Here is a 22,843-nt window from a genome sequence, read left to right as displayed (position 1 = left end):
GCCTTCCATAGTTTGAATCTTTTATTTAGCTGGCAGTAGTGGCGCTTGCTGTATTGCAGTAGCTTGAGCAGCGAAGATTTTTGTGAGGTAAGTGATTTGTGAAAGGTATAGTTTAATGTTAGTCAGGGCCATTCTTTTGTAGGGAATTTTGAAAGTCAGATTGCGTTGCGCTAACAAAATATTGTGTGTCAGTTTAAGCACAGTCTTGTAGAATTGTTCAAAGGGGACGTTTCAGTTTGTAGAATATATGAGTCTGGCGATATACCATCTGACTTTCGGAAAAGCATCATACACACAATTCCGAAGACGGCAAGAGCTGACAAGTGCGAGAATTATCGCACAGTCAGCTTAACAGCTCATGCATCGAAGCTGCTTACAAGAATAATATACAGAAGAATGGAAAAGAAAATTGAGAATGCGCTAGGTGACGATCAGTTTGGCTTTAGGAAAAGTAAAGGGATGAGAGAGGCAATTCTGACGTTACGGCTAATAATGGAAGCAGGCTAAAGAAAAATCAAGACACTTTCATAAGTTTTGTCGACCAGGAAAAAGCATTCGACAATATAAAATGGTGCAAGCTGTTCGAGATTCTGAAAAAAGTAGGTGTAAGCTATAGGGAGAGACGGGTCATATACAATATGTATAACAACCAAGAGGGAATAATAAGAGTGGACGATCAAGAACGAAGTGCTCGTATTAAGAAGGGTGTAAGACAAGGCTGTAGCCTTTCGCCCATACTCTTCAATCTGTACATCGAGGAAGCAATGATGGAAATAAAAGAAAGGTTCAGGAATGGAATTAAAATACAAGGTGAAAGGATATCAATGATATGATTCGCTGATGACATTGCGATCATGAGTGAAAGTTAAAAAAGAGTTACATGATCTGCTGAACGGAATGAACAGTCTAATGAGTACACAGTATGGTTTGAGAGTAAATCGGAGAAAGACGAAGGTAATGAGAAGTAGTAGAAATGAGAACAGCGAGAAACTTAACATCAGGATTGATGGTCACGAAGTCAATGAAGTTAAGGAATTCTGCTACCTAGGCAGTAAAATAACCAATGACGGACGGAGCAAAGAGGACATCAAAAGCAGACTCGCTATGGCAAAAAAGGCATTTCTGGCCAAGAGAAGTCTACTAATATCAAATACCGGCCTTAATTTGAGGAAGAAATTTCTGAGGATGTACGTCTGGAGTACAGCATTGTATGGTAGTGAAACATGGACTGTGGGAAAACCGGAACAGAAGAGAATCGAAGCATTTGAGATGTGGTGCTATAGATGAATGTTGTTGGTGGTGGTGGTTATTGGGATGTTTAAGGGGGACTAAACAGCGAAGGTCATCAGTCCACGAATGTTGAAAATTAGGTGTACTGATAAGGTAAGGAATGAGATGGTGCAACACAGAATCTGAGAGAAAAGGAATATGTGGAAAACACTGATAAGGAGAAGGGACAGGATGATAGGACAGCTGCTAAGACATGAGAGAATGACTTCCATGGTACTAGAGGTAGCTGTAGAGGGCAAAATCTGTAGAGGAAGACAGAGATTGGAATACGTCAAGCAAATAATTGAGGACGTGGGTTGCAGTTGCTACTCTGAGATGAAGAGGTTAGCACAGGAAAGGAATTCGTGGCGGGCCACATCAAACCAGTCAGTAGACTGATGAAAAAAAAAAAAAAAAAAAAAAAAAAAGGAGTGAGGAGTCTCTATAGACTGCTTCGAACAATACAGGGGCAGAACAAGGCATCTACGGAAATTTCCGTGATGTCAGAGAGTCACATTATGTCTTCTTTGTTCGCGTGTTCAGAGACAGGTCCAGACAGACCAGCCTCCTCTGGTTAGGACAAGTGGGATGATGTCCCCCTTCTGCCATTGTAGCTTTAGAGTATCTCCAGACCAGCAAATGTAGGACATCGAAAATTCACAGATAATTTCAACTATTTTTCTCGTCTGTAGGACAGTGATTCGAATTCTAGGAGAATCTTTTACATATCCGATCTGCTGTGTGTGTATGTTTCCTTCACGATCTGTCGTGGGTTTCGAAATATGTCATCAACTTTTACATAAGTAATTGTGCCGATTTTCCCGTCTGTGCTTAGACATCAATGTGGGTTTCCGATTGTAGAACTGTGCTTCGAAAAGTGAGGAAAATACAAAATAAGTGCCTTAACATCCCTAACTCCAGCAGCAAATATAGACTGTCTCTCCAAGTGCCTTCAAACAGGCAAAAAAGTGCTGAACGTTTCATTTTGAGTTACATAGATATTTATTTATTTATTTCGAGTTGTAGGTAAAGGTAGCGCTCTGTGTAGAGTCACAATTTATTTTTAAGTCCACCTGCTACTAGTTTCAAGAGGTATTGTGAACTTTTTTCCCGGCTGGATGACACCAGTTATCTGTGACACCTACAATTTTGAGCTGTACTGCGATTTTAGGCACTCGCTGTGTTGCACTATGCATGTAGTGTGTAATTAGGACCAACCTGTATGATTGATTATGTAATTAGGACTGATCTTTACATCAGCTTCCCACCAAAAATAAATAAAGTACACTAACTTAACCTTCCTCTCCTGCAACAGGACAGAGATAGAGCGTTTCCCACATTTCCAGAGGTTGGGTGGTGGTGGGGGCTGAGTGACATCTTAGGAGTGGACGAGGGATAGGCGGTTAAGTTACATGAGTGGGTCCAATTTCCCTACTTTCTCGTCAAAAATTTGAATTTCCCGTCCTTTCTTCTGGGTTGAGGAGGGGAGAGGAGGGGAGGGGTAAGGTAGTGGTTTCCGAGAGGGGTGGTCTGAGAAAGGGACACATGCTGGCCAGGGGAGGCCCATGGCGGCCAGAGTGGGAGGGGGGATTTAATTGATCAATTAATTTGAGCCGCGCAGGATTAGCCGAGCAGTCTGAGGCGCTGCAGTCATGGACTGTGCAGCTGGTCCCGGGGGAGGTTCGAGTCCTCCCTCGGGCACGGGTGTGTGTGTTTGTCCTTTGGATAATTTAGGTTAACTAATGTGTAAGCTTAGGGACTGATGACATTAGCAGTTAAGTCCCATAAGATTGCACACACATTTGAACAATTAATTTTATATAGATTTGATATCAAAAGTGCGCCAGAAACCATCTTATGCTACTACTCTCGTTCCATTTTACACTGTCATACGTTGTTTCTAGTTCGAGAAATTCTAAGAAAATATTTTAATTTTCATGAAGTCGGTTTCATCATCAAGTGCAATTCTTTCCCATTCTTCTATACGTTATTCCTGTCAGAAACTTTGATGCACGAGATGAGATGATTGTGTGATAGTTCTCGCTCTTATCTGTCATTGCTGTTTTCGGTATCTTGTGAATTATATTTTTTTCAAGAGCTGAACGGTTTGGCCCCAGATTCATAGATTCTACAAATGAGCTTCTATAGTCGAATGTTATCTATACCCTCTGTCTTATTGATTCCAAATCTTCCAAAGCTCTGTTGAACCCTGGCGCTAATACCTGATTCCTGCCTTCCATATTGATTCCCATTTCTTCCTGTGTCACTTCAACTTGTATATACCTTTAATGTTCCCTCTCCATATATCCTCCGTCTCCTCTCTGTCATCGTTTAACAGTAGGCTTCATTTTGCATTCTTTTCACTGAAGATAATTTTAACTTTTTTCTTTTCCCTGAATCAGTTCTTTCAACGTCCTTTACTTTTTCAGTGTTATGTGTTATTAATGTAGTTTAAGTTAAGTTCCTATCATGTGGGTGTCTTAAGTAATTAAAGTTACCACACCAAAATTTTCAGTGTGTATGATAGCCTGTCATTTGGCAATTGTTCAAGGGTTCTTCTTCAGGATTGCTGTCATCGAGTGTCCTACGTGTTGCGCAGCTACAATCTCGCCGCAATCAGATGCACAACATGACACCTCTTAGTTTTATTGCACTCATCTGTCACCCTGACGACTAGATGATACGTTTGACTGTTCAGTTAGTCGTGTGAATAGGCAACACAGCAGCTCCATCCACCTCATCTCCTCATAAATCCACATCGTCGAGTATTTTTTTTCTCTCGTTTTATGGCGGTATTTTCAGTTCCAACTACAACTCTGCAGTGTTTCTTCACACCAGTGCCCAATTTTGAGATTACTTTTTCGTTTCTGATACCTTCCACATTATTGGACTCTATGAATTATTCTCTATTGAAGTAATATTATTACTTTTATCACATCGAAGACAGACTACAACGAAAATTTATACTGAGGTGACAAAACTCATGGGATACCTCCTAATATCGTGTCGGACCTCCTCATGCCCAGCGTAGCTCTGCAATTCGACGTGGTATGAACTCAACAAGTCGTTCAATGTGCCCTGCAGAAATACGATTGTTGAGCCATATTACCTCTATAGCCGTCCACAATTGCGAAAGCGTTATCAGTGCAGGATTTTATGCACGAACCGACCTCTCGATTATGTCCCATAAATGTTCGATGAGATTCATGCCGGGAGATCTGGGTCGACAAAACATTCGCTCAGATTGTCCAGAATGTTATTCAAACCAACTACGAATAATTGTGCCCCGCCATAAAAATTCCATCTCTGTTTGCGAACATAAAGTCCATGAATGGCTACATTCGTCTCCAAGTAGTCGAATATGACCATTTCCAGTGAATGTTCGGTTCAGTTGGACCAGAGGACCCAGTCCATTCCATGTAAACACGGCCCACACCATTGTGGACCCACAACCAACTTACAGAGTGCCTTGTTGACAATCTGGGTCTATGGCTTCGTGGGGTCTACGACACACCCGAACCCTACCGTCAGCTCTTACCAGCTCGAAGCGGCGCTCATCTGACCAGGCCACGGTTTTCCAGTCGTATGGTCACAAGGCCAGGAGAGGCGCTGCAGGCAATGTCTTGCTGTTAGGAAAAATACTGTCCTTAAGGAAATGTTCGTCGTACGTCTCATGTTGATTTCTGCGGTTATTTCATGCAGTGTCGCTCGTCTGTTAGCATTGACAACGCTATGCAAATGCGGTTACTGTAGGTTAAGTGAAGGCGTCGGCGATTGCGTTGTCCGTGGTGAGAGGTAATGCCTGAAACTTGGAATTCTCGGCACAATCTTACCACTGCGTATCATGGAATATTATATGCTCTAAAGATTTCCGAAATGGAATGTCCTATGTGTCTAGCTCCACTTACCGTTCCACATTCAAAGTCTGTTAACTCCCGTCGTGCGGCTATAATCACGTCCGAGACCTTTTCATGTAAACCACCTGAGTGCAAACGATCGCTCCGCCAATGCAGTGCCCTGTTACACTGACAATCCAAAACATTATGACCACTGCCCACTTCGAGGTTGGATGCCGCCTGGTGACGTAGCGAAGATATGAGCTGCAAATGGGGAAGTCCAATTTTTATTACTTAAAGCCTGTGAACGAGTATCTCGAAAACCGCGAAACTGGTCGAATGTTAACGTGTTAATGTCGTATCTTCCGAAAGAAGTAGAAGGACAGCGAACCTACCATTACGCGTTAAATGGTTGAACGTCCACGACTCATCACAGAACGTGGGTTTCGGAGGCTCGTCTGCCCTGTAAAGTAGTATAGATGGTGATCTGTGTCATCTCTGCATAAAGACAACAATGCTGGTACACTCACAAGTGTTTCAGAGCACACCGTTCATCGTACATTGTTGCACATGAAGCTCCGCAGCAGATCACGCCTAGGTGTTCACACGTCGATCCAGCGACATCTTCAATTACGGTTGCAGTGGGAATGGGACCATCGGGATGCGACAGTCGATTAATGGAAATGCCTCGGCTTTTCGGGTGAATCACATTTTTGCTATACTAGGTCGATGGTCCTCTCAAAAAATAACCATCACCAACGCGAAAGGCGGCTCGAAACGTGCAGTGCCAGCGCAAGCTGGTGGGAGCAGTATTATGCTACGGAATGGATTCTCCTATGCTTACGTGGGACCTGTGGTAGTAACCGAAGACACGCTGACAGCTGCGAGCCACCTTCATGCTTAATGTCTTTCCCGACGGCCATGTCATCTTTCAGCGGTATAACTGTCGGCCTCTCTGAGCCAGAATCGTGCTACAGCGGTTTGAGGAGCATTGTAGTGAACTAGCGCTGATGTCTGGGCGACCAAATTCGCCTGATGTAAATCCTATGGAACCCATCTATGTGACTATCGGGCGCCATCACAGCGTTCGCAAACCAGTTGGACCGTTATTTAGGCGAATGACATGACCCCTGTGTAGACATCTAATGCCACATATCTCCACAAAACTACCAATAAACTGTCGGATCTGTGATACGCAGAATCAGTGATGTATTTCGTTCCCAAAAAAAGCTGTTAAGTAGGTGGACATAATTTTTTGACTAATCAGTGTATGCCTTCTATATGCGATACTACCGCCATCTGTATAAGTGCATACCGTTCTCTTATGACTTTAGTCACCTCAACTTACTAAGTCGGAGATGCTGGACGAAAGACGGCTTTCTCACGTTCTCAACTCAGGCCATGAGTGGCCCGTCAGCAGTGGAACACATGGGCAGACTCCATGATCGACCGAGCAACACAAAGGAGCTGCATCTCCCATAGCAGGTTCATATCTTCACTTGTATTCGCACCACTGTCGTGACTTTGTTCGCGTATACTGTATTTGAAAGTTGGTAGCATTTGGCGTACGTTACGTTTAGTTATACTACTTGTCTTGTTGCCAATCTCTCGTTTTGGGTCTACTCTTGGATAAGTGTGTTTCTCGAGCGACATTTCTCCATTCATGATTCGGCGGGATTCAACTACTTTCTGTCCGAGGCACTTATACGTTTATTTCTTACAAGCACAGTATTCGAGGACGTAGGTTGCAAGTGTTACTCGAAGAGAATTCGTGGCGGGCCGCATCAAACAGTCAGAAGACTGATGACAAAAAAAGAAAAGTGTGGGTTTCTGCGACCTGTGTCTGCTTAATTACATTGCACCGGGTTGTACTGCCGCGCAGTATGTTACTTCTGTCTTAGTTCTGGATCAACTACCTTCATCAATCCTCTGTAGGTCCTTCTGCAAGTCATTCCTTTCTTCTGGAGTTGCTACCTTCTTATAAACAACCGCATCATTCGCTAATAGCTTTGAGGAGCTTCCGACGCATTCTGCAAGATCATTTATATACACTGTAAACAGTAACAGTCCTAACATACTTTTTTGGGGTACTCCCAAAATTACCTTCACATCTGTCCACTTCGTTAACTCATTCTGAAGTGTCGGCAGAAGTGCCAACACCGTGTTGTTTGAGGAAGCCGAAATGCACGCTATAAGCTCACGCAGGATGGCGTGAAGTCTGAAACAGGATACGTAATGAATGCTATAAAGAAAAGTACGTAGCTGCTGGAATACTTAACTTTAATCCACATTTGTAGAACATCGCGCTTGATGATACATTAATAGAATCTAAATATGAATTGAATACGGCGCCTTGCTAGGTCGTAGCAATTGTAGCTGAAGGCTATGCTAACTATCGTCTCGGCAAATGATAGCGTATTTGTCAGTGAACCTTTCCTAGCAAAGTCGGCTGTACAACTGGGGCGAGTGCTAGTAAGTCTCTCTAGACCTGCCGTGTGGCGGCGCTCGGTCTGCTATTACTGACAGTGGCGACACGCGGGTCCGTCGTATACTAGCGGACCGCGGCCGATTTAAAGGCTACCACCTAGCAAGTGTGGTGTCTGGCGGTGACACCACACATTCCAGTGTTTGGCTCAACGCATGTATGAGAAAATTTTCTTTTCCTTCTATTACGAACTTTACGAGGTCCTACCAACGTTTTGGTTTCATAGATTTTAACCTTCATGGTTGTATTACAAATATTTTGGCGGCAGGAAGGGCATCCGGCTACCCCTTAAATTAACCTTGCTAAATACGATTAACCATGCAGACCCTGCATCATTGCGGGAAAAAGGCACAAGCAAAAGAAAGAAAAGAAAGGTTGTATTACAAACATTTGCTTCAGATACCACACATATCGTAAAATCAAAGCGTGTGTGCGTTTACTAAGAGAGATAACATTCCATCTAATAAAGAAGTTCTATATATCTGCTTATTATATTATCATTCTAATGAAATATATCTATTCTGAGATAAATTGATTGCAATGGCCAAACGATAAAAGAAATTTTCTGATTTTAAAACACAGCAGATATATTCCGTTCGTATGAGTGGACCCAACGTGGTGCGAATAAGTCTTCTACTGTTTCCCACTTTCTGCAGCATACACCTATCACTCTCACAAACCTCACCCAAATAATGCGTTAACGGAGCAAACTAGGGTGTTCGCTACATCCTGCTGCACTCTGGGGACATTAAAAGGCCTATACACAGGATAAAAGTTTGCAAGAAAATTTTATATTGAACTAAAGATGGCCAAATGTAGTATCGATTGTGTAGTAGCGTCGCTGCTCAACAGTGATCGTTGGTTCAAGGTGTTACGGGTAATGTGCTAGAGTAACTTTAGATAGGGAGCTGTAACGAAGATTCAAGTGTAAAAACGTGTTGTGCTGGATATATACCTACTCGCTATGGGCAGTAATGATAATTTTAATTTGAATGATACTGTACTGGAAACAATTAAGGTAAAGAAAGATGTTTTGTTTCCAACGCAATGAGAGTATTCGTAAGTGATAATTGAGATAATTGAGATAATTTTTCCCGAGGGCATGCAGCTTTACTGTATGATTACATGATGATGGCGTCCTCTTGGGTAAAATATTCCGGAGGTAAAATAGTCCCCCATTCGGATCTCCGGGCGGGGACTACTCAAGAGGATGTCGTTATAAGGAGAAAGAAAACTGGCGTTCTACGGATCGGAGCGTGGAATGTCAGATCCCTTAATCGGGCAGGTAGGTTAGAAAATTTAAAAAGGGAAATGGATAGGTTGAAGTTAGATATAGTGGGAATTAGTGAAGTTCGGTGGCAGGAGGAACAAGACTTCTGGTCAGGTGACTACAGGGTTATAAACACAAAATCAAATAGGGGTAATGCAGGAGTAGGTTTAATAATGAATAGGAAAATAGGAATGCGGGTAAGTTACTACAAACAGCATAGTGAACGCATTATTGTGGCCAAGATAGATACGAAGCCCACGCCTACTACAGTAGTACAAGTTTATATGCCAACTAGCTCTGCAGATGACGAAGAAATTGAAGAAATGTATGATGAAATAAAAGAAATTATTCAGATTGTGAAGGGAGATGAAAATTTAATAGTCATGGGTGACTGGAATTCGAGTGTAGGAAAAGGGAGAGAAGGAAACATAGTAGGTGAATATGGATTGGGGGACAGAAATGAAAGAGGAAGCCGCCTGGTCGAATTTTGCACAGAGCACAACATAATCATAACTAACACTTGGTTTAAGAATCATGAAAGAAGGTTGTATACATGGAAGAACCCTGGAGATACTAAAAGGTATCAGATAGATTATATAATGGTAAGACAGAGATTTAGGAACCAGGTTTTAAATTGTAAGACATTTCCAGGGGCAGATGTGGACTCTGACCACAATCTATTGGTTATGACCTGTAGATTAAAACTGAAGAAACTGCAAAAAGGTGGGAATTTAAGGAGATGGGACCTGGATAAACTAAAAGAACCAGAGGTTGTACAGAGATTCAGGGAGAGCATAAGGGAGCAATTGACAGGAATGGGGGAAAGAAATACAGTAGAAGAAGAATGGGTAGCTTTGAGGGATGAAGTAGTGAAGGCAGCAGAGGATCAAGTAGGTAAAAAGACGAGGGCTAATAGAAATCCTTGGGTAACAGAAGAAATATTGAATTTAATTGATGAAAGGAGAAAATATAAAAATGCAGTAAGTGAAACAGGCAAAAAGGAATACAAACGCCTCAAAAATGAGATCGACAGGAAGTGCAAAATGGCTAAGCAGGGATGGCTAGAGGACAAATGTAAGGATGTAGAGGCCTATCTCACTAGGGGTAAGATAGATACCGCCTACAGGAAAATTAAAGAGACCTTTGGAGATAAGAGAACGACTTGTATGAATATCAAGAGCTCAGATGGAAACCCAGTTCTAAGCAAAGAAGGGAAAGCAGAAATATGGAAGGAGTATATAGAGGGTCTATACAAGGGCGATGTACTTGAGGACAATATTATGGAAATGGAAGAGGATGTAGATGAAGATGAAATGGGAGATATGATACTGCGTGAAGAGTTTGACAGAGCACTGAAAGACCTGAGTCGAAACAAGGCCCCCGGAGTAGACAATATTCCATTGGAACTACTGACGGCCGTGGGAGAGCCAGTCTTGACAAAACTCTACCATCTGGTGAGCAAGATGTATGAAACAGGCGAAATACCCTCAGACTTCAAGAAGAATATAATAATTCCAATCCCAAAGAAAGCAGGTGTTGACAGATGTGAAAATTACCGAACTATCAGCTTAATAAGTCACAGCTGCAAAATACTAACACGAATTATTTACAGACGAATGGAAAAACTAGTAGAAGCCAACCTCGGGGAAGATCAGTTTGGATTCCGTAGAAACACTGGAACACGTGAGGCAATACTGACCTTACGACTTATCTTAGAAGAAAGATTAAGGAAAGGCAAACATACGTTTCTAGCATTTGTAGACTTAGAGAAAGCTTTTGACAATGTTGACTGGAATACTCTCTTTCAAATTCTAAAGGTGGCAGGGGTAAAATACAGGGAGCGAAAGGCTATTTACAATTTGTACAGAAACCAGATGGCAGTTATAAGAGTCGAGGGACATGAAAGGGAAGCAGTGGTTGGGAAGGGAGTAAGACAGGGTTGTAGCCTCTCCCCGATGTTGTTCAATATGTATATTGAGCAAGCAGTAAAGGAAACAAAAGAAAAATTCGGAGTAGGTATTAAAATTCATGGAGAAGAAATAAAAACTTTGAGGTTCGCGGATGACATTGTAATTTTGTCAGAGACAGCAAAGGACTTGGAAGAGCAGTTGAATGGAATGGACAGTGTCTTGAAAGGAGGATATAAGATGAACATCAACAAAAGCAAAACAAGGATAATGGAATGTAGTCTAATTAAGTCGGGTGATGCTGAGGGAATTAGATTAGGAAATGAGGCACTTAAAGTAGTAAAGGAGTTTTGCTATTTGGGGAGCAAAATAACTGATGATGGTAGAAGTAGAGAGGATATAAAATGTAGGATGGCAATGGCAAGGAAAGCGTTTCTGAAGAAGAGAAATTTGTTAACATCCAGTATTGATTTAAGTGTCAGGAAGTCATTTCTGAAAGTATTCGTATGGAGTGTAGCCATGTATGGAAGTGAAACATGGACGATAAATAGTTTGGACAAGAAGAGAATAGAAGCTTTCGAAATGTGGTGCTACAGAAGAATGCTGAAGATTAGATGGGTAGATCACATAACTAATGAGGAAGTATTGAATAGGATTGGGGAGAAGAGAAGTTTGTGGCACAACTTGACCAAAAGAAGGGATCGGTTGGTAGGACATGTTCTGAGGCATCAAGGGATCACCAATTTAGTATTGGAGGGCAGCGTGGAGGGTAAAAATCGTAGAGGGAGACCAAGAGATGAATACACTAAGCAGATTCAGAAGGATGTAGGTTGCAGTAGGTACTGGGAGATGAAAAAGCTTGCACAGGATAGAGTAGCATGGAGAGCTGCATCAAACCAGTCTCAGGACTGAAGACCACAACAACAACAACAATTGAGACAATGTATATCACTCACATACAAAGATTTTGTAAAGCTAATTGTTAATATATAATCAGTTTATTGTGTGTTAATTGTGAAGATTATTAATTCTGAAACAGTCAAAATACAAATTTTAAAGTTAGTGCATTATTGTTACTTACCACAAATTAATACCAGTTTTTGAGATTCATGTCGTTTTTGATTAATTATTTTGCTCAAGAAGTTATTGTCTCAGCCATATTTTATTTAATTAAAATGTATGCTAAGAAACAGCCATGCACAATAGCCATATGCTACACACAATTTAAAGTACGGACAGAGAGCAGTGCGAAGAGCGTTATCATTGCACAGATAAAGATAAGAAATTTTATTATTTCAGGGATAGCATCAATAAACAGAGGGACCATTATTTTCAAATTGATCAAGTTTTGTTTTATTAGCAGGGTCAATTTCAAATCAATAGAGTTGCATCAGATTCAGTTTTTGTGTCATTTAAATTCATGCAGTTTTGGTTTCGTTCAAAGTTTTTGACAGTTTACGTGCAAAGCGCATAAGTGACGAGATAAATTACACGTTGTCATGTCATTCCCATTCTAACAGATGTGCTGCAGATTACTGCCAGTTACTTTACAAAAAACGTACACGTTCCAATGTAATGGTACGGCTAGAGAGGAAATACTGACTAGTCCTTATCACCACAAAAATTACTTACTAGTGGTCGGCTGGCGCTGTTCCGAAGAGAACAGAGTGATTCACTGTGTACACTTACCTCTGGTGAGGGGAGAATGCATGAGGTAGTGCACGCTTGCACCCCCTGCACTCTCCCCAAAGATCGTCACGCTGTTGGGATCGCCACCAAAGGCTTCAACATTCTCTTTGACCCATCTGAGCGCCGCCACCTGATCCTTGAGACCGTAATTCCCTGGGGCATTCTCGTCGCCAGTATTCAGAAAGCCTTAAACAAATACAGACACATAAGGTTAAAATGATCTTTCCCCAAGACATTCATCTCACAATTCACAACAGTCTCGTCACCCTAATTAAACAGTAAAATACATTGGACTAACAGCCGACCAGAAACTAACGTGGAATCTCCACTTACTAACCATCTAGAAGAAAGCCCGAGATAGAATAAAACTACTAACAGGTCGGATACTGTCAGTAAGTCCTCCTACTATTATCCACACCTAATAGACTATCATCCATCCCGTTCTTACCTCTGCCAACACAGCATGGACCTCAGCCGCTTGTAAATTTTACCCCTACCACAAAACCCTAGAGCGCCATAATCTCAACATTGCCTACCATACCCAGCTACCTTTCTTCACCCCTTTTCTGTCTGTTCTTGTCAGACAAATTGCTCCATCTCTTTTAATACCTCGAACACCTACACCTCACCTATTGTAAGACGTCGTGGTCTCCTGACCTTCATTGGTTACATATTCCGCCCTCACAATCATATTCCGCACATCAAGACGCTTCATTCGAACCCAAAATCGATAAGGTAAAGTCAGTGTTTTATGAATTCATGTAAACGATATGCAAATAACTAATAAATCGCAAATGCGCACCGAGATTGAAATACTCGAGGCTGGCATACCCACACATTCAAGACACGACGGTCGCAGGGGCTTTTAGTTCAGGAGACGCAAATTGCACTCTGGGGGGCCGGTCCCTTCAGAGGACGACTCAGCCTATCTACGTTGGCCGGCGACCGCCCATAGAGCAGACAGCGTTTGCCGAGTGAAAGGAAGAACGACCCTGTGTTTGGCTTAAAAGCAAATTCCGCTACATTGTGTGGGAGCGTCCAGTCTACGCATTCTTTACAAATATAGCATGCAGTTTCAGAGATTTTCACAGGGAGACAGCAAACGCCAAACGCCGTTGCTACAGATTTCCAGATTGGTCGCCTTAAACGAAACGTCATTCTCCCATTTTAGAAGAGCAATGCTGATTGGCAGACAATATTCCTGATGCCTTGAGCTGAAGGAGTAATGGAAGAGACCGAAAGATATAACCCTTAACATCTGGCGTGGAGAGGGGCCGTTCCGTTGTCGCTCTAAAAGTGAGAACACATAACGAGAGCGTGCGCGCTCGCTCAAAGAGCGAGGAACGAGTCTCTCCTCAGTACTTCACTGGGAGAGTACCTCTGTCGAGAGCAAATTGGAGTGTGACTCTATATTGAGCATTGTTCACTGTTTTGGCTGCCACACTTATTGTGCGGTATGAATGGACAGAGTTATAGTTAAACGCCTGCGAGGGAATTTTTGAGTGGCATTGCGGTGGACTGGTTATCTGACTGGTGTACCATGCCAATTGTTAGACTAGGGGTGAATAAGAGTCCTTGACTTCACCAAGGCTTACGGACAGTTTGATTGATGAAGGTCAATCCAGATAGGACGAGAGTTATCTTATTTGTCAACAGCGAGCGGCTCAGACAGCAGGCATCACAGCTTATGGTATTGTGTGCTACAGCTCTTGCGAGCCCCATATTTCCTCCACAACAGTACACTTCACTGCATTTCACACATGACAGCCTCGACTGTACCTAGCAACATTCTAACGGATAATTATTCAAGTTGAATAGGCGCGGCTCTCAGCCATTCTGTCAAGTCAATAACAATCTTAAACTTTGTATAGAAATTTTATTAGCGAATCCTATCCTTGAGATGTAACTTCACATTCCGGAAAGAACCCGGAAATAACTTGTTCAGTTCATAACTAAAGGTGCCATTGTGATTTCTCAGAATTTTAGCAAAACAAATAATAATTTTCGTTACTTTCATGTTTTTCTTACACTAACTAGCACTTCTCCAGTACCCAAGTATCCCACCGAGCGAGGTGGCGCAGTGGTTAGACACTGGACTCGCATTCGGAAGGACGACGGTTCAATCCCGCGTCCGGCCATCCTGATTTAGGTTTTCCGTGATTTCCCTAAATCACTCCAGGCAAATGCTGGGATGGTTCCTCTGAAAGGGCACGGCCGACTTCCTTCCCCATCCTTCCCTAATCCGATGAGACCGATGACCACGCTGTCTGGTCTCCTTCCCCAAACCAACCAACCAACCAACCAAGTATCCCACTTGTTACGTAAGAAATTTTGTGAATTTTTGTGTCATTTCCTTACAGCAGACGACTCCAGAAGATATTTATTGCTGAGAGTTTTTCAAGCATTTTTCTTTAGAACGTTAGAAGCGTCTGTCTGACTTCTGTAGAAGTGTGGGGCGTGGAAATTGCATCTTGCAGGAGCCACAGGGTAAAGGGTACATCTCAGATTAATCCATTGCCCAGAATGGCAGAATAGCACCCACACGCTCACACTATGTTTCCAATGAAACTGAGTCCAACGATCTATAATCTCCTCCATACATGAGAACCCTGGCCAGATTCCACTCCTATTTCAACAAGTTTCACCTTACCTCCATCTTCACGCATTTCATATCCTTCCCCAACTGAATTTCAATCGTCTTCCCCTCACAGACTGTGAAACCACCCCGAGGTCTATCCTGCCATACACTGTAACCTACCCTACCCATCTTATTCCATCCGTAATGAAGGCTCCAACCCTCCCCTTCCTCACTGAGCTAGATCAAAATCCTATTCTGAAGCTTGCACCCAGACTATCAGTTCCTTCGTACAATAACACCCCTCAACCTTCTCCATTCAACATTCTCCGTGATATCTCCCACAGCCCAAACCAAATTGCCGACTACCTAGAGCCCACATTACATCATCCTCACTGTGATTTTGAATGGACATCTCATCACCACCACCACCACCACCACCACCACCACCATCATCATCATCATCTTTTCATAAACACATCAATCTGTATTATACAGTTAATAAACCATACCAATTTATTGTGTCATGGCCGAATGGATTTCACATTAAAACCCATCGCTTCGTCTCCATCTGCGGAGGACATATTCAAGGGCGAGCGTTGCTTCTTCGAGTGTCCGATTCACACTCTGGTTCGCTGCTGACTGCAGTAAAATTCCGTTTATGCTGGCTCCCAAGCAGTAGTGCGACGCCGTATGCTTCGAACACCCGAATGCATTAGTCATTGTCGGCTGCCATCGTCTGCTGTTGCTACTACCCCATGCTAGAAGACTAGTACACATCTTTTTCAGCACCGGGATCAAGATGCCATTCAGTTTCACGCCTCGTCCTTATTAATGAAATCTCTGGTTGTTGAACTATCTCGATGTCCTCTCTGTATAGCGTTCCATGGTATCTGCTTGAGGCTGCCAGTACTTGAGTCCTACCAAATGAATGTGGTGGTCTCCAGGCCACAGAGCAGTGGAGCGATTGACAGATCAGCTACCGCGGAATATCGAGTCCTAACTTATGCCCTGTTCCTGCGTCTCCACTTCCGAAAGTCTACAAGTTCCCTGAAATCCCAGAAAGACATACATTCCGCCTCAAATTTTGCATTTGCCTATATTCTTAAACTCTCATCTTATAGTAATTAATCCATTTCTCATCTCTTCCTCTTCTCTTCAATCTCAAAATCGAGTGCTAACTCCCTGAAACCTTCTCAATAATCATCAGTTCAATATCCTGCTGTGCCCTACATCCATATATACCTTCTATGAACCTCCATACCTCAGCCATACTCTCCCATTGGAACTCTCCCTAGGCAGTGCTGAGAATCGTCCCGAGGTGCATTCTTCCTCCAGCACTAGCTAACAACGCTACACCGCACCCCACCCTTGTGCTTTCTCCTTCTCTGTATTCACCTCAAGAATGTAATTTAGTTTGTTTTATATAATTAAAACTTCGTGAAACATGTAAAACCTGTGGCTCTACTGCCAGCCTGCCCCCTCCCCTTATGGATAACTGAAAAACACAAATAAAAATGTTGACATGTAGAAGTAGCACTATTGCTTTGTGAAATTCAACAGTTGCAGCAGCTGTTCTAATAACTACTTCATTTCTTTTCTTGAAATTGATAAAACTGTAAAACAAATATAAGACATTTCACTGTCCAATGCAGCAGAAGTACTGTTTTCGCAATTCTTGCTTGGTTGTCACTACCCTGTCAAACTGCACAAGAATCACTGTTGATGGTGTGTGTATTCGAGGCGTGACTGAGAAGTTTTAAGAATGGGTTTGTAATTGCTCAATGGTGCCACTTGCATGCTACTGTGATGCATCTCCTTCAAAATAGTCCCCTTCTAACTGAACATACCGACTCCAACGGTGTTTCCACTTTTGGAAACATTCCTGGGTATTTTTTTTTCCTGGAGTGTGTTAAGGACGCTCTCCGTATTTGCCTGGATGAAATTAATCGAGTAAAATTGCTTCCCTTTCAGTGAAGATTTCAGTTTAGGAAACAGGTATAAGTCCATAGGATCCAAATCATGGGAATATGGCGGTTGTGGAAGCACAGGAAGTTTGAATTTGGTTAAAAATTAAACGATGGAGAAGGCATGATGAGCCGGAGCATTGTCATGGTGTAGCACATAAATCCTGTCTTTCCACAATGTAGATCTTTTCTTCCGCAGCTTTTCGCGCAAACGCTCAAGGACACATTTGTAGTACTCGTATTCCTGGTTAAGTGTCTGTCCTCCAGGGGCAAATTCATGATGCACAATACCGGTGGAATCGAACATTGTCTTCACCTTCAACCGACATTGCCGTGCTTTTTTCGGTCGGGGCACTTTGGTTTCAGGATCATATCCATATACCCACTATTCGTCACCTGTAATTACCCTATTTAACAAATCTGGGTAATTTTTAGTCCGATTAATCAGTTCTTGGCACACTTCAATTCGGTATTGTCTCTGGTCACTTGACAACACTTATGGGCACTTGACGCATGTTCAGATCTTCAGTTAAAATTGCCTGAACTGCATAGAAACTTGAATTAAGTTCATCCGCCATCTCCCTCGTTGTATGTCTACGATCAGAGCGCACTAAGTTGCAAACTTTTACAACATTTTCATTCGTTTTTTAAGTGGAAGGACGGCAGGACCGTAGTTCAACCACTAATGATTCGCGGTCATTTTTAAATCTGTTGAAGCTCACAAAAACATTTGACTGGCTCATACAATTATCTCCAAAAGCTCTTTTTAATAGCTTGTAGGTCTCAGAAGCTGATCTAGGTTTTAAAACAAAATTTCACACAAACTCTTTGCTCCGTTTTTTACGTCCATTTTCACACAGACAGAATCCGGCAACAAGCACTAACCGCCCCACACAACCAGCTGCCACAATGAACTGAATAAAGGGAACGCAATTTCCTGTCAGAGTACATTCAAGGACAAGGCAATGACTCACTCTCCATCCTCCGTGTACCTGCCCGCGAAACCAGTAAGCAGTAGCGGATCCATTCTTAAAACTTTCCAGTCACACCTCATACAAATGACAACAGATGGCACAGCATGAATGCACAAAGTGATTGCACTTACGACTGCACCACGGTTTACCATCTGCTCTTGGTGTGGACAATGCACGATCTGAACTATTAACTTGGCTCTGTTCATTGTCGTAGGAGTTGGTCATACAAAAAAACAGTGGCTGTGAGCACTATGGGACTTAACTTCTGAGGTCATCAGTCCCCTAGAACTTAGAACTACTTAAACCTAACTAACCTAAGGACATCACACACTTCCATGCCCGAGGCAGGATTCGAACCTGCGACCGTAGCGGTCGCGCGGTTCCAGACTGTAGCGCCCAGAACCGGTCGGTCACTTTGGCCGGCAGTTTGTCATACAGCAGCGCTGCTACGTCCATGCATTTACTGAAAAGATGGGCCCTTAGATTGTTAGTTTATAGTAGGCAGGTTACTGAAATAATTTGTAAATAAACTGCATGAATAAATGCTGTTGAGTTAATAACATTATTGAAATGGGATGGTTACCATTTAAAACAAATTGCGAATGATGGCCCTACACAATTGTGGATTCAAATAAAAATAAAGATATAAACAGTACACAAGCGTGCAAAGATCGTTTGAGAACCCATTAATCACGAGATTCGAAAGCAACAAAGCAACGAAGGTTCTCATTATTAATCGTGACATAAAACTTAAGTTTATTATCCGAAATAATCACTGCGAAAACCATAAGACTGTGCCATCAACTGCGAGTTTCAATATTAACTGCAACAAAATTGTAAATGTCATCAGCTGACTCCATTCTCACAAATGAAGTTCAAGTTCATGTTGGTACTCAAACTCAGTCACCGAAAAGCAGTGTCAAATGTTCTAAGTACGTTGAAAATGTAAAGTAATACTGTGCTCACCCAAAACTATTCCCCCCAACGAAAAGTTAAAGCACTTAACTAGCGAATAATCCGCAAAAGGCGAAAACCTCCCACGACGACAGGCTACTGACAAAAGACCGCGCGCGTGCAACTGCTCGCCCGTAAATACTTTTCGTGACGTCACACACTACTGAATCCGTATGAAATATTGAAACAACGACCATTATTTAAAATTAAGCTATTCTTGCATATAAACACCTTCTTAGAATAAACCCATAATTACTATACTACAATAATTTGGTGATCTCTCAGTACAAAAATAATGCTGTATTAGAGAAGTTACTAACGAAATTCCTAAATATGTTTACGTTATGTTTTACAATAGGAAATAGTTACGTTAAAAAAACATACGGCTAGCTTGAAGACAGTGCATCAGTGCATTCTTGTGCACTCCAGATACATATACGAGGACATGCTGAAAAGTGATGCCTCGGAATTTATGCGAAAATTCTTAAAGATTTTTAAAAGTTTTTCTTAAATTCTTAAATGTTTTTTTTTTAAAATAAAACAAACGTCAGTAACATTCTACATCTTTATCGTTTACATCTACATATTTGCAACCTACTACTCGTAGCGTATAACATGGTGGCGTGTTACGGAACTATGACTATGCGTGAGAAACAGCGTGCTGTAATCACGTTTCGAATTCGAAGAGTTCGTCCACACATGGAGCACCCTCTACTTCAGCACAACAATGCCAGATCATACTTGAGCGCTGCGACATCTGCAACAATTCTATGCGTTGGGTTCAGAGTCATTGATCGTCCTCCGTATCACGCCGACTTCACCCCCTGCGATTTTCATCTGTTTTCAGAACTTACAGAACTCTTTGGAGGACTTCACTTCGATAGTGATGAAGCGGTGCAAGCAGAGGTGACGTTGTCGGTCCGTCAAAAATTGGTTCAAATGGTTCTGAGCACTATGGGACTTAACATCTGAGCTCATCAGTCCCCTAGAACTTAGAACTACTTAAACCTAACTAACCTAAGGACATCACACACATCCATGCTCGACGCAGGATTCGAACCTGCGACCGTAGCGGTCGCGCGATTCCAGACTGAAGCGCCTAGAACCGCTCAGCCACAACGGCCGGCCGCTCCGTTGAGTCAGATATTCCGCAGTGACAGTATTAACAAACTGGCCCTTCGTTGAGAGAAATGAGTTCGTCACCAGAGTAACCAAGTTGAGAAACAAATACGTAGATACGAAAAATTAAGATACAGACTGTTAATAACGTTTGTTTTATTTAAAAAGCTTTAAGAGTTTCTGCATAAAAAATTCAGAGGAATTCCTTTCTGGCACGCCTTAATGCTTTCATATATATGTTTTACCTTTTATTATTCGCATTTCCATAGTGATTTCATATAACTTTCATCAATGGTCATTTACTTAAATAAACATTGAAAGTATATCTAACAACTAACTGTAGGTAGTCAACACCCGGGATGCCAAGGTAAGGAACTAGATAACTCATGCTGTCTGATACTACGTGTAGCTTGTGGTGTTTACGGTTGTAGCATATTTGAATACTATGTTTTATAAAATCATCTATAGCTTTTTGCATAGATCCAGAATTTGAAATGTAATCTATTGTGGTGTTTGCTGACTCCATCAGTCTTCATTTGATAGTTCATATGACGTGAGCTCTCCAAAATTATAGGTGTTTTTAACTTATTTTCCAATATAATATTTATAATTAAAAACAAATCTTTCTTAACAGTTATTATAGAATAATGCTTAAAACTGTAAGAAGATGCTAAGACAACTTCCTTATTAGTTTTTATTGTCCTCCAAGGCAATAGAAGTACTGCTTCCGGAATTCTTGATTATGCTGTCGTCACTACCCTCTCAAACTGCATAAGAATCAGAGTTCATGGTATGTGTATAAAAATGCCAATATGAATGCACAGAGTGATTTGCAATGAGCTTGTCTCATCACCGCGATTTTTGTGTCCTGTTTATAGGGGAAGGCGGGGCAAGACGGGGAGGTGGGGTAAGACGGGGAAGGGCTATAAGCTACAGTTAGAGTATTGCCATCTGTGGATAGCTATGTCAACATCATCAGTAGACAGGTCCCAGTGTGTTGACATTGCTGAACCTTAGTTTCGCGGCGGTTTCTGTGAGCTTTGCAAGGTACGTACAATTGTTACACTGATTTGCAATGTTTTACACCTTTCGAGGTCCTAAAACATGTATTTCGTGAACATTTGTCCAGACTGTATATATAGCACTGAATAGCACGTCTTATTAACAGTGAACTGCTGTGTCCGTAGTCAATGTTCACTACATTGTGTTCATGTAGGCGTAATATAACCTGACAGCATAGTAAGGGGCCAGACGGGGTGGGGCAAGATGGGGAGCTTCCCCGTCTTGCCCCTACTATTTGTCCAACCATTACGTTCTTATCGTCTCGCTGCAGGTTTTGAACACGTACATTATACGTTGAATACAATTGTAAATAGAATGGTGTTCGTTATTCCAACGTTTCCTAATTAACTACAAAGTATGCCTTAGGCTATATGGTGAATAAAAATACACAAAACGTGCAGAGTCAGTATTCTTGCTATGCTTTGACGACTGACTATTGGAAATATGGTATTTACTATATAATATGGATTACCAGGAATGTTCTGACTCAATAGTACGTTCCACGTGTTTTATTTCAGATGGTTCGCAAGTATCGGCGACAAACGTCTAGGCAAGATTGGTCATTGGAGTCAATGGAAGGCCCTGTAAATGCTGTTATAGAAGGTCATATGGGTTCTTTCATGGCTGCTCGTCAGTTCAACGTGCCACAGAAATCTGTGTTTCAGCGTCGGGGTGCCCACGACACTTGTGCAGGGGCAGAAAGTGATGATGACGAGGCTGTCCACACTTGTGTACTATGTGAATGTAAGAGGCCTAAATAAAACGTACTGCCTCATTCTACACTTCGCAGAACCATGTTTCGAAACTTTATCGTCACATGATTTCGTTATTCCAGTCCTTATTTAAGCTTTAGAGATGAATTCATGCTAGTTCCCCATCTTACCCCGCATATGGGCAAGACGGGGAATTGGTAGTTTGTTTCAAATCGAGATATTTCTAACTAAATGTAATAAGTTTGCAGGTTTCTTTGCATGCTATTGTAATTCAATGGTTAAGTAAACAAATGATAATCAAACCTACTTGAATTTGTTTATTTTTGTCCCTTTTGTAAGGGTTTAAAGTTAGCTTCCCCATCTTGCCCCGCCTTCCCCTATTTTCCCTGAAAACACGTTATCTATCTTATTTCACCCACTGTAGAGCCTCTTATGTTCTGTAACTATTTTCCATGAAAACACATTATCCATCTTATTTCATCCACTGTAGAGCCTCTTCTTCAACCGCCTGACCCACGTTTGCGTGGATTCCGTGCCCAACGTAATGCTTATCTGAGACCATCCCTGTCCGACCTCAGGGCTGCCAGTTAACGTCCCCCCCCCCCCCCCCCCCCATTTCACCAGCTCATGTAGCATCACACACTGCACGCGTCTGTTTCTAATCTCGTGGTGGTTTTTCTTTTTTTTTTTTTTTTTTTCAACTGTTAACTTGCGTTTCGTCCAGGTGCAATAAATAAGTGAATATTTTACGAATGAGAGGAATTAATATTAGAACCTTGAAGGAAACTGGGCCAGTGCAAAACTTGGAAATAAAGATATACAGAACATGATTAATAAAAGTGAAACGAGTGATTAGTATTGAGAAGAGCAAAAACTTTAGTACATCGAGTACTCTGAAAGTCCTAACGCTACGGAATTATCTTTCATTCTTCACCAATGTCGATATCTCATTCTCCTGCAACACAAAGATTAATTTTGTGTTACATGTCTCGGGGTAAGAGCATCTGTGCATCGTGAAACTAA

At 41.9% G+C, this 22,843-nt stretch overlaps 1 protein-coding gene across 1 annotated transcript in view; it reads right to left on the bottom strand.

The window, feature by feature from the left end:
* Window positions 1-22,843, bottom strand: part of LOC126474155 (juvenile hormone esterase-like) — a 174,524-nt gene that overhangs the window by 127,038 nt on the left and 24,643 nt on the right. The window contains exon 4 of the mRNA XM_050101611.1: window positions 12,457-12,642. Within this exon, the coding sequence (XP_049957568.1) occupies window positions 12,457-12,642 (186 nt within the window). The remainder of the gene's footprint in view (window positions 1-12,456; window positions 12,643-22,843) is intronic.

This window comes from Schistocerca serialis, chromosome 4 (assembly GCF_023864345.2).
Source record: "Schistocerca serialis cubense isolate TAMUIC-IGC-003099 chromosome 4, iqSchSeri2.2, whole genome shotgun sequence".
Lineage (NCBI taxonomy): Eukaryota > Metazoa > Arthropoda > Insecta > Orthoptera > Acrididae > Schistocerca > Schistocerca serialis.
The sequence above is the reverse complement of the archived record's forward strand: the minus strand, read 5'-3'. Positions and strand labels throughout refer to the sequence as shown.